Here is a 13,809-nt window from a genome sequence, read left to right as displayed (position 1 = left end):
AAGCCCCCCCCCCCCAATGAACACTCTTATCTTTTTATTCATACCTGTATGTAAACAGAATATATATTTATTCATACAGGTATGAATAAAAAGATAAGAGTGTTCATTAGGGGTTGCCAAAATCTAAGTGATTCAGCCCATAATTCCAGTTACAACTTACAAAAGAATATCAACAGTGTCTTGTTCTGTGTAAACCAGGATTTTAGACCAGTAGTTTTTCTTTTTAATTATCTCAATATGCAAAGGATAATGTTCTTCAAATGCTTAATATCCTGCCACAAGGCACCCGGTTATTTCCATGAGCCTTTGCCTTTATTTTGTTTACTTTTTCCCCAGATCTTCCCAGCAGTGTAGCAATGCATGTTCCTGTTCTGATGAAGCCTTCAACCCTGTGTGTGGCTCAGATGGAGTGGAATTCCGCTCTCCCTGTCATGCAGGATGTAAGACAGTAATACCCAATAAAGAGAAAGGTTTGGTAAGTTATCTTTAACTTCCATTACTGGAACAAAAGGTACTTTGTTAATGACGCAAAAAGGGAGGCTGATACATGGAGTTTTGTAAGAAAAGTGCTTGGCTTGAACTAACCAAAAGGATTTTATGTGAATGATTAAGAAAAAGTAATTAATTCCTGAACTCAGTGGATGATTAATAGGATAGTTCACCCGAAATAAAGAACATTCTGTCATTAATTCATGTCGTTTCTTGTCATTCCACACCTGTATGACGTTTTTCTTTTGTGGAGCACAAAAGAAGATATTTTGAGAAATACCTCAGCATTCAGCATTTTACATCACATACAGGACATTAAAAGTCAATTGGGTGCAATGTTGTTTTGGACCCCACTGACCCCAACTGCATTTGTGTTCCACAGAAGAAAGTAAGTCAAACAAGTTTAGCGCGACATGATGACCACTGAATTTCCCTTATCCCTTAGAGTTTAGAAATGTTTAGGGAATAATCAGAACATCATTCCTTGTAATCACAGATGCAATGAATCAAAGAGGCATGTGGAAGAGAAAATGATACATGCCACTAACAGGACGACCACATATATCATTATGAGAGTGAATGACAACCAGAATAAGAGGGTTAAGGATAAAGAGGAACTATTTAAATGTTTGAAATATTCAAAACAAGAGTGATGTAATAAATTTAGAAGTGAATATATATTTGTATATAGTTGTATGGAGTTGTACACCATCTAGGGAATTTCACCTTGGGAAATGGCTTAACAGTGGTTCAAACAAACACACTGCCAGACCTACAAACACTTAAAAATGTAGACAAGTTAAAACAACCAATAGCTCAAAGTACCAAGACCATTACTTGTTTTAAGTGCATACCAACTGCTGTTGGAAGTGAAAGTAGAGCATGTCAGCAGACTGCTGTGACTGCGGCGATGAGGACGCAGATACATTACTATATAAATATAACACAGGGGGAAAGTAACTCAGTCTCAGCCTTCCAAAACAGATTGGCAACCTTTAGATACACAGTAACAGCCTCTGTCCACTGGGAGAACAAATCAGTGAAAAGAAAATGGTAGCAGTCAGGAAATAGGACAGTATTTATGTAATGTAGAAATGTGTGTCTAAGGTCATACAGCTCTGTTTGCATGTCATAATGGAATGTTCATTTGACTATTTAAGATTTTCAGCTTTTGGAAAGTACATAGAAAAAATATTTTTATACAGAGCATTTTCCATCTGCTAAATTTTTATTGGTGTGTGGCTGTATGCATATTATGTGTTTTGAATATATATTTTGCTTTTGCTTACTTTCAAAAAGTTTCATGACCTACTTTGGCCACATAAAAAGAAAAAGCCCGAACAACTTCCTGCATGCCTTATCCTTTTAATTGCTTTCAAAACAAACAAACTTCTCTTCCTGAGCAGTATGCTACTTATCTTCCAGGCATGGATATTAGCTATAGAGAAATGTCATAAGACAAAACAGTGTTGGTGGATTTATAGGTTTTTTAGAAGCTGTTTAAAGTCTCTGTTATTCATTTATAAGGTATGTAGCACAAACAAGCAGATAATGATAAATAAAATGCAGTGGCTGCATGTTTAATACTTTGAGTTTACTACCTAACTCTGGAACAGATTTATCGATATTGACCTTTTTAAAAAAAATTTATCCCTGCAAATATGAGAATAACAGCAGTAGTTGTGCTAAATATAATTATTCTGAAAGTAACCTCTCAAAACTATTAAATTTAACTTTTCAGTACCTAACATTTAATCACCCTAAATCTCCCACAGAACTACATGGATTGTGAATGTGTGGCATCAATTGGCTCTCCAGGCTCTGCGTTTCCAGGATCATGTGGAAATAATTGTTGGAATCGGCTCATTCCCTTCATGATCCTGTCCTCCATTACATGCTTTGTGGCTTCACTTTCCCACACTACATCTTTTATGATGATCCTCAGGTATTCCCTCTTTTTTCAATTCCCTTTATTTTATGTAAATATGATCTGTTAAAAGTGACCATCTAGTGTTACCTCTTTATGTTTTATAAATATCTGACAGTTACATATCTGTATGTCTGTTTTTTTCTAAGTTTAATATGTTTTATATTAATACTCTGTACATAACTCAATTAAGTATTGAGTTATGGTTTGAAAACGTGTTTTTGGGGTAAAGAGTGATTATGTAATTTCATAATTTTGGTCAAGTGAAGAGAAAATTGAATGAAAAATACATTTATGAGAAGAACAATGGAATGTTGCTACTTTAAAAACTAATGGCAGTGAACATTGTGGCATGATTTGTCTAAAAGGAAGAGTGTCAAGGTGAACTTGCTTAGCAGGTTGCAGCTTGTTGTAGTGCAACACTTGCATAGTTGCTACCTACAGCATAATAAAATGTATTTATTCTATAATGCTAATAATTTTTTCCCTCTAAACTAAATACTCTGGTTGACCTTTTAATCACTGCACTGATTAATGTTTTCACCCACTTTGTCTTTTAAAATGTTGCGCATCTGCCATGCATCTATGCCCTTCAGCTATAATACGTCATAGTGTCATTATACCATAGTCAAAAACCTGCCTGTGCAGGCCCTGTCAACATCACAAAGAACTGCCATCAGTGTAACAGACCACAGGCACTTACTTTCGGAAAAAGCCTAAAAGATATGTTAAAGAAGACTTCTTTCAAAGTGCTCATACTCTGATATTCATGAAATTTGACTGAAATGTCTTATTTATGCAAACAATGTTGTAAAATGATGTGTGATTTGCTGGCTTTTGTTCAGGACTGTGACTCCAGAAGACAAATCTTTTGCCTTAGGAATTCAGTTCATGCTGTTTCGAGTGCTTGGTAAGCAAAAGAAGTTGATCATGCAGAACGGACACATGTCATATTTTAACAGAAACATGTTAGAACCAAAACCTGGTATGAGGGCACTGAGTTAGTGAACAAAACAAAAGCAAGAATATCAAAGCATGATAATAACAATTTCAGTCAGTAGTAGTGAGAGCCTTAGTACATCAGTTCACACGCATGCTAAGCCATGGTGCGCATGTGCTTAAAACAGGTTTAAATCTGGTCTGCACTATGTCTAATCTATTAAAGAGGCAAAATCTAAAAAATAAAATAAAAAAGCGATGGTGAAATTAAAGTGTTTCAAAATGTTTACGGGCATATTCAGACCTGCCCTGTTTAGCTTAGTGTTGTCTTTGTTTATACAACAAGTTTTCCCAGTATTGTGAAAGTTGCAGTGATATCTCAAAAAAATGTAATAACTCACCATCATAACAGATATCATATCATTAACAGGAATAGGTGTGTTAAGACAATATTTGAGCTTTTCAGTTATGGGTCTCGTAGTCTTTTTGTGGTGTTTTATGTAACTCATGAATGTGTATGGTATTGATCGACACAATGGCGGGTTATATAATTTGTGCTGAGTCTGGTAATGTTTTGTGAAAAGATAAATTAACAAGGAACTTTCATTCCCTGACAGCATTCCTTCCAGCTCCAGTGCTGTATGGCCGTGCCATTGATACCGCATGCATTCTGTGGGGAAAGAAATGCAATAAGACAACTTCATGTAGCTACTACGATTTAGAACTTTTCAGACACAGGTAAAATTCAAAATTAATCTGCTATGAAAAGTAGAGTGTGCCTTATATTGTATGTATTACTATGGATTTTATAACAAAATAAATAATACCATGCCTAAAAAAATTAAATAAAAATGACTGTTCTTAATTGGTTTATACTGGTCTAGTTGGCCTCCCATCTGGCCAAGGTTGGAAAAGTGTCTCCCTGTCTGCCCAAAGAAAGCCCCCCAAAAATGTAAGGTTTTTTTTTTTTTTCAGCAGGGTAAACTTACATATGTTAAATATTTTTTGGTTCACAGATTCCTGGGACTCCAGATATTCTTTATATTTGGTGGCTTCGTCTGTTTTTTCCTGTCTTTTATGGTGCTTAGAAGAACAAATTCAACGCAGGAACAGAATGAGAAAATGAGCAATCGGACCAAAAGTGAAAGTTCCCAAGAAATGAAAGATGCCAAACAGATGTTGAACAATTCTAATGAACACTGCAATACACAAAATATCCTTAGAGAGTAAAGACAGTAGTGAATAGAACTATGGGAATGTCTTTTTGTGGGGTGGAAGTTTAGTAAGGCTTAAGAAACCTGGAGTTTCTCAGCTTACCGCAAGCGCAACTACTCAAATAGACCAAGTTTGAGACAGGGTGAAACCAGACTGTGAACACACTCATTTCTTCGAACAGTTGCCAACAGCCAGACATACTAATGCAAGGAAATAACGTCCACTTTAAAATACATGCTATTGTTTATGTATTATCTCTGCCAGTAAGCCTGAAATATTTTCTTTACTTCTCCTTGGAGTTTATATATTTTGTCTGTGAGCACTCAGTTGTACTTTACACATGTTATATGCTAAAAATGTGAAATTGTGAGTAGCCTTATTTGAACTCACTTTTTAGTGTAGACAAGGAGCCAAGTATGTTTATTATGAATAGACTTTCTGTCGTGGTGTGACTTCTGTGGTGACTTTTGTTTTGTTTTGTTTTACTGTGACGTGTTTATGACAAGTTTGTTAGTAATTTTGTAGTGCACACTAACACATTTTGTTTTGGTTGCTGTTGATGTAACGTGTTAGATCTGTTTACATTTCATGGTGTAAGAAAGATCTATTCATATTGGTGCATCTGAAGCTTTTTATATGAATTGTATTGTACTATGGTACATTTACGAATAACCAGTCACGTGAATATATGTGACATATATATTCACATAAATATACTGTACGTGTTTAATCAACTAAGATTTTATATCACTTTTATATGTTCTACTACATCTACATTTATATATGTTTTGTTGAAACAAAAATACAAATTTCATATTTCATAAATGGCTTGTTTGATGTGTTTTGATTGAACTAAAATGCTGTGTACAATGCCCTACATACTTACAGGCCAAATAATCACATGTAAAATTATCAAAATATTACAGTTTCTGTTTCTAATCTCATAATTATATTTGAAGGGCATTGATTTTAAATAAAAATACTAATCAAATAGCTGTTTATGTGTTTGAGTACGCCTGCTTTTTAAAGATGGAGAAAACTTTTAAAAGATGCATGCCTCCATGCCGGAGGTTTATTACCACAGAGGACACACATGATCTTTGTGTCATCCATCTCAGTGTGGAGCACACTCAGTCAGCTCTTGAGGGAACTGGCTGTTGTAGCATTTGGACCAATCAGACACACATTTTTTCATTAGATTTAACAAATCAATTATTCATTAGATTAACAAATAATCACAGACCCCTCACCCAATAAACATACTGGGTGCCAGCATGTCTGTGAATGATCCCAGGCCCCTGGTTACCATGGCAACCAGGACACCTCAGCCAGATCAGATAAACTTTTACGACCTAAAAGTATGTAGAGAGAATCTTCCTCCTATTCAGTTCTCTCTGAAACAGACACATACTACTATAGGAAATGACTTCTTACATTAATCCATAGACACATTTTTCTATGACTTTCCTATCATGCATATCCCCAGGTCTTTGTGTATGAAATATTGTGTATATCCCAGAGCATCCCACTTTCTAATCAGTTGCCCTGTACATTATGAAGAGGAGAAAGTTGATGTCAATGTGCTTCCCTCATGTTTCTGTAAAATTAAGAAGCACAAGGTTGAGGTGGGAAATGTGTTATCCTCCTTACCACATAGCAATAGGTGTAACAGATTGAGTGGACATTGTCACCATTAGTGCCCCACTCACTGTCTAGCCCTCCAGTTTTATAGCGGGAGGTAATTGTGTATTTATGCCCCCTCAGTAGAACTATGGCACTAGAACGTTAGGTGATGAGGGCAGCTTTGTAGGGGTAGTTGAGAGAGCGTATGGAGCTGTGGACCCATAACTCCTAAGTGCATGGTCATTGGTACACTGCATGGCAGTTTTTTGCCTACAACCTGGCTTGCTTGGCGCAACACAGTGAGTAGGCATTGTTTCATATGGCGCAGTAGGTATTAACATTCCCATAATGTCAACAATGACATTTAACTTTGAAGGGTGTCTGCGGTTACGTATGCAACTTTGGTTCCCTGAGAAGAGAATCAAGATGCTGCTTTGCTTTGTCTTACTTGTCATGCCTTACTTTAGACAATCTTTTGACAATCTGAATCTGATGACATATTGTTTGGGTGCTCTTTCGTAGAACATGCTGGTGCGCCAATGACGTCATCTGACTGTCATCTGAATTGGCATGTAGCACACATGCTTCAGACACTGATCACACTAGAAGCGCTCCCATAGCATCAACAATGACACAGTGTGTTGTTCCCCTTCTCGTGGAACCAAGGTTACCGCAGACCGCAGACATTCTCGTTTTAGTTCTGGTCATAGAATTTGTGTGGCTCAGTGGCACATGCTAATAAAATCCCACAGTACTAAGACATTTCACCATTTTAGATATCTCTCCTCTCAGACTGTGTGTAAGTGGTTGGATTTTTCAACAAATCATTTAAATCATTTACTAAACTGATTCGTTCAAACACCCTGAATCGTTATATTCGTGAATGAAATGGCACTACTCAAAGACTTTGGCGGTTAATTTTGTTTTGGCTACGTTTGTAACTATTTTCGTCAAAGGGGCAAAGAAACACAAAGTACCTAGAAATATTGCTTCTGAAATTTAATGTTAACTTGTAAGATAAACTCTAAATCTATGGTACTTTGCTGGAAATAATCATTACCATCACTAAAAAAAATATGTAAGTATTACATATTACATAGAATATAAGTAAGCAATATGAAAATAACGACCTCTTAGGTAAAATTTATTCAATATTGTAACAAACATCAGATTAAATTTTTAACTTTGCCTGTAGGGCTAAATTGTGCAACGTATCTTGGTTGGCTTGTTTAACCGAGCCCTTGCTAGGCTTGTTTAACCAAATGTCCTGTCCTATGTTTACACAGTTTTGAGGTTGAAATCTAACTTCATTGGGTTGTTTTTAACATATTGTAGTCTCTCTTAGAAGAGGCATCCTTCTGTTTTCACGGAAGCAGCGATACATTGTTATTCAGCTTCTGTTGCACTTAATCACTTCAACATTCCATAACTGTACTCCTACTCAATGGGATGAGAGCCAGGACAGCAAGGACACAATAAGAAATGGATCCACTTTCACAGCTGCTGACCTATGTTGAACTTTTGCTAAACAAAAACTGGTATTCAAAACACTTGGAAAGATGAGGAGAATGGAGGATGGTACATAATGACTTCCTGTGATCATTCCAAGCACATACTTTTTTTTATCTTAATGTCATCTGCCGATGAAGCACCCATTTATGGCTGTCAGTGGTGCAGATACTTGTATGACTAAAATAGGTAAAAACATAGTGATTAAGATAACAGATAACAGGGTAGACATGAAATTTATTTTGAGATCTTTCCTGAAATGCATGTTTGGAATTCATGCTTTTATCTGCCTGCCTAAAATGGTCTGATATCTCTTCAAAATGAATCTAAGCATGTCAGAGTATAACCAACACAAAGCCGTCCCACACACATAGATAAATAAATTACAAACAAGTCTATTTTAATAAATATAATCTAATTATGACTTCCTTGTACTACCTTGCCTATTTCCCTGATGTTTAGCAGTGTGTGTAATGTTTCCCATGTTAAAATACATATCCACCCAAAAATGAAAATGTGCTGAAAATGTACTCCTCCCCATGTCCATCTAAGATGTACATGTATTTGTTTCTTCAGTGGAACAGATTTGGGGACATTTAGCATTGCACTTGCTCACCAATGGATCCTCTGAAGTGAATGGCTGCCATCAGAATGAGAGTTCTAACAGATGATAAATGAAGTGTCACAATAATCACAATAATCCACAAGTAATCGACACAACTCCAGCCCATGAATTAAAGTCTTGTGAAGTGAAAAGCTCTGTGTTAATAAACAAATCAATCATTAAGGCTTGTATCTATAAACTGTTCACTTCTGGCCAAAATACCAACTCCAGTAAACAAAAAATCCATCCTCTGTATCCAACATATTTATTTAGAATAGTTTTGGACTGTTTTTTTGCTTGTAAATGGATTAGAGGACAAGACTCGTGTTATGGATTATTGTGATGTTTTTATCAGCTGTTTGGACTCTCATTCTGATGGCACCTAGTCACAGCAGATGATCCATTGGTGAGCAAAGGATGTAATGTGAAAATTCTCTAAATCTGTTCCAATGAAAAACAAACTCATCTACATCACATCTAAATATTTAGCAAATGTTTAACAAAACTATTCCTTCAATATGCAGAGGCAAATGTAAAACATTTCTCTGTTTGTTTGAGTCAAGAGGTTATGGTTTGGCTTGTTAGTATGTCCCAATTTACCCCTGCGGGACCCAAAAAGTTTTCTTCTGACAGACCTCCTTGGGTTGAACATCCTGACCAACCAAACATACCGTCGCAACATTGTGATTTTAGGGTGGGTTTGTTTAACCAATGAAAGATAGGGAAGTGTTCAGAGACAACTTTGAAAACAGTAATTGGGTCACAATTTATTTTGAGGATGCTAGTGCTTCCCATGTTTATGATATACAAAAACACTGAAGCTATACCAAGATTTCTTGTTCATTCATCTTGTTCATAAGGTGGATTTTACTGTCATTTTTCATCCCAGATTTATACTTTAAATGGAAAACTTTAATATTAATATTAACCAATTTGTATCAATATACGTATATCAATATTAGTATGTCAGCTACCTTTCACCCAGAAAATAATGCAGCACTGGGGAACTGCAGACAGATTAAAGAGAAGAGTGAAAACGCACTGATTTTCCTATAAATTTCATTTCTCTTATTTCTCATTTCAAAAGGCCCCTGTACATTTACCAAGAACAGGAGTCAATTGTGTCATGTTGCCATGTTTTTATCACTGGTGACATACATAACATTGGACTTATGCCAAGAGCTTCGGCGTAATTTAGCTCCGATCACCTCCTTACTGTATATGTAAAGCATGTTTTTTTTTTTATGTTCTCCAATCCCAGGTTAATACCTAATATATTTTTACAAGCCATTCACAGGTTGTTAACATCCCTGCTGAATAATTCACTATTTTTCACATGCATTTTATTTTTTCTAAACAAAGTAATTCAGATAAGCTGTCTGTCTGTCTGTTTGGCTGATTTTTATTTTTGAAACGCAGCAATGTTTTAAGATATCCAGACAGTTTCCCTCTTTCATCCTGTTGTGAAAGAGTTCAAGAGGAGTGGCCTGTGTTTCCTGTAAGGGGGGGGAGCAAAACATTTCCTTCTAACAGAGGCATCTCAGGGGTCTGAACAAACATTTGGGTGTAAAGAAAGTCAAAAGAATTGTGTGACAAGCGCATTGTGACTCTTTGCATGTGTTATATTTTCCGTTAACATCTTGAAAATATTTATGGGCTGTTAGAATGTGATACATGTGAATAAATCTTTTCTGATTTCTAACAAATATTTTAACACAATGTAATAGTATTTCATTTTGAAGTTTTTGTCCACCAAAAATATTGCCTTCAACCCTCTTTTTCACATTTCCATGTTCAAATGCTGTGTGCAGTTGAAAACCTTACTGTTTAAGTACTGTCACCATGTACCTTTCATTATATTATAAATTACATGAATATGGTATATTTCATATGTATTATTATTATGTATTACATTGTTTGTGTCTGTATTTTTCTGTAAACTGATACAAACACACACACACACACACACACACGTTTGTTTCTGTGAATTGTGGGGACTTTCCATAGACTTCTATTACTTTTATACTGACCAAATACCTTTTTATCCCCTAACCCTACACTTTACACACACACACACACACACACACACACACACACTGGTTTCCTTTTTTTTTTTCCTTGTGGGGACATTCCATAGGCGTAATTGTTTTTATACTGTACACGCTGCATTTTCTATCCCCTTACCCCTTACCCTCCCTACACCTAAACCCACCCCTTACAGAAAACTTTCTTCTATTTTAGATTTTCAAAACACCTCACTCTGTGTGAATTATAAGCTGTTTTCCTCATGGGGACCAAAAAATGTCCCCACAAGGTCAGAATATCCAGGTATTGCTATACTTACAGGGAAATTTGGTCCTCATAATGTAGGAAATACCAGTATACCAGTACACACACACACAGACACTATTATATAATATTATATAATACAGTATTTATTATATTATACAGTATTTATTATATTATATTATTATAGTATTTTTGTGGTGAATCATCAGTAACAATTATTTGTATTTATTTATTTGGTTATTGGGTTTGGATTATGTATGATCACCTATCTCATGGCGCCATCCAATGGTTGTCATGGGCATAACAGACATGGCTCTAAATACCCCACAAACTTTAGAGCTATGTCTGTTATTTATACCTTGACAACCATTGGATGGCGTCTGTATGAACGGATGGATATGTATGTATGTATGTATGCATGTACAGTATATACAGTATATATAAGATTCTCATATATAGACTTTAGAAATTGCTATTAAATTTACCGTTTTTCTCAATCGATTAGACACTTTTCTCCAATGCAATGTACTTGTTCTCAAAACAATTAGCACAGCCATCCAAACACAAAATTATCTTAACCAAACAGTTCAACTTTTGCATTTTTTTCTAGTAATGCATTTATTAAAAGTAAATATGAACATCAAATCTATAGGTTTGTTCTCTATTGATTATAAAAAACACATGCAGCTGTATGCACAAATATGCTAATGAAAATACATGTTTATTGCAATTCTTCAACAGGGAGTTTTGTTTTATATATATATTGTGTATATCTAAACTAAATAAAAATTGTTATCCAACACCTGCTATCACCCATGAGAAAAAAACCAATTTCCCATTTAAACTTAAAATCTGTTTGTGCCACCTTTAGCAGCAAGAACTGCAAACAAACTTTTCTGATAACTACAGATCAGTCTTTTACAGCACATGATAAATCTTTTTAGCTGTGGAAATACTGGTGTTCTAATAATTTTGGCCACCACTGTATATACACACATGAGTGTGTTTGCTGTATACATGAATTATCCTGAATTATTGATCTTGCCTTTCATTTACATTTGGAAGAGAATTTCATTGCATTTTATCTTCACTAATTATTTGCTGCGCTTGTATCATAGGGGGAAAAATGTAAGAAGGTAGAATCCATGCTTGACAAGCTCCTGTCTCAACATCTCATACCATGTCACCCTGTATCCCAAGACTGGTCACCCACTGAAGCTAACCAGGGTTGATCAGTACTTGGATGGGAGACCTCCTGGGAAAACTAGGTTGTTGCTGGAAGAGGTGTTAGTGAGGCCACTAGGGGGTGCTCACCCTGTGGTCTGTGTGAGTCCTAGTGCCCCAGAATAGTGATGGGGCAAAAAGGACTGTCCTTCGGATGAGATATTAAACCAAGGTCCTGACTCTCTGTGGTCATTAAAAACCCATGATGTCTTTTGAAACGAGTAGAGGTGTGACCTCAGCATCTTGGACAAATCTGCCCATTGGCCTTTGACCATCATGGCCTCCTAAGCACACTGGTGGTGGATGAGGAGATACCCCCTCACAATGTAAAAACGCTTTGAGTGTTTAGAAAAGTGCTATATAAATATAATAAATTATTATTATTATCATCATCATCTCCACTGGCAACTTCCTTTGTGGCTGGTGGTGTTGTTCTGGACCACCATGTCAGCAATGCTCCTGTTCCATTCAAAATAATCTTGATTGTCCACCTGAATGATCTCAAACTTAAATTCTGAAAAATGTTTGGACATTTACAGTAAATAACATAAGCTGTCCCTGGAGGACTATAGGAGGACACCCCCCACCCCAGGAGAGGCCACGATTTTTTTACATGGTCAATTAGGGTAATTCTGATTTCATTTTAAATTCAACTGCACCTTCTACCTCTCCTTCCACCCCTTATACCCTGTTGTCCACTTTCTCTCTGTCCATGTCATCTTACAGTTTCTCCTCATGCTCTTTCCACTACACCAATGCCCTCCTCTCTACTCATCTCTCCTCCATTTCCTTCTCCTCTCCTCTTTTCTCACATCTTCCTCTCTGCTCATCTCTTTCTACCTGTCACACTCTTCATTTTCTCTCTCATTACACCCCTTTCTCTATCCACTCACCATCTTATAGACTTACACCTCTTTATTTCATTATTTGTTTTTAGTTTTATTTCATTTGTATTTGTTTCTATTATTATTATTATTATTATTATTAATTTTTCTTGCTCTTTTTATAGCAGCAATATCACCCTGAAGCCCAAGACTGGTCACCCACTGAAGCTAAGCAGGGTTGAGCCTGGTCAGTACCTGGATGGGAGACCTCCTGGGAAAACTAGGTTGCTGCTGGAAGAGGTGTTAGTGAGGCCAGCAAGGGGTGCTCACCCTGTGGTCTGCGTGGGTCCTAGCGCCCCAGTATAGTGATGGGGACACTATACTGTCAACAAGCACCGTCCTTTGGATGAGATGTTAAACCGATGTCCTGACTCTCTCTGGTCAGTAAAAATCCCAGGATGTCCTTTGAAAAAAAGTAGGGGTGTAACCCCGGCATCTTTGCCAAATTATTAATCATCATGGCCTCCTAATCATCCCCATACACTGATTGGCTTCATCACTCTGTCTCCTCTCCACCAATAAGCTAGTGTATGGTGGGCGTTCTGGCGCAATATGGCTGCCGTCGCATCATCCTGGTGGATGCTGCACATTGGTGGTGGTTGAGGAGATTCCCCCTTTCTATGTAAAGCGCTTTGAGTACCCAGAAAAGCGCTATATAAATGTAAGGAATTATTAATATTATTATTATACTTTCCCTTTTATTATTACTCTAAACCAATTGTGATAAATGTGTAAACAATTAGGAAAACTGCATTTCCTGTGTTGTGTGTATAATCAACCAAGTAGTTATCAGTTTAGGGCAAATCGAAAATATAGCATGTTCTTTTGATATAATGACAAATTACAGAGTTTTGTTTGTTGTGTTTGGACAAATGGTACATAAATGTTTGTGATTCGTGTAAAACCTTTTTTTTTTTTAAGTATTGGTTGGTTGTATTAACTATTGTCAAACATTTGAGAGTTTTGTGCACATTGTTTTGAGAAAATTATTTGCATGATTTGTAATTTGTATGAAATTAATGAAAACGTTCAATCTGTTTAGGAAAATTACAAAGTATTCAGATCACTGTGTTAACTGTTTTGAGAACAGTGACCTGAGTTTGGAG

General features: G+C 36.3%; 1 protein-coding gene across 1 annotated transcript in view; it reads left to right on the top strand.

Annotated features, from left to right (window-relative positions):
- The window catches only part of slco2b1 (solute carrier organic anion transporter family, member 2B1), a 52,845-nt gene extending 47,758 nt beyond the window's left edge, over positions 1-5,087 (top strand). The window contains exons 11-15 of the mRNA XM_016525000.1: positions 337-475; positions 2,265-2,434; positions 3,262-3,326; positions 3,973-4,093; positions 4,372-5,087. Of these exons, the coding sequence (XP_016380486.1) occupies positions 337-475; positions 2,265-2,434; positions 3,262-3,326; positions 3,973-4,093; positions 4,372-4,585 (709 nt within the window). The 3' untranslated portion in view covers positions 4,586-5,087. The remainder of the gene's footprint in view (positions 1-336; positions 476-2,264; positions 2,435-3,261; positions 3,327-3,972; positions 4,094-4,371) is intronic.
- The last annotated feature ends 8,722 nt before the right edge of the window (positions 5,088-13,809 follow it).

Source organism: Sinocyclocheilus rhinocerous, unplaced genomic scaffold (assembly GCF_001515625.1).
Source record: "Sinocyclocheilus rhinocerous isolate Xijiao unplaced genomic scaffold, SAMN03320098_v1.1 scaffold964, whole genome shotgun sequence".
Lineage (NCBI taxonomy): Eukaryota > Metazoa > Chordata > Actinopteri > Cypriniformes > Cyprinidae > Sinocyclocheilus > Sinocyclocheilus rhinocerous.
Note: the sequence above shows the minus strand (reverse complement) of the source record. Positions and strands in the feature narration are given on the sequence as shown.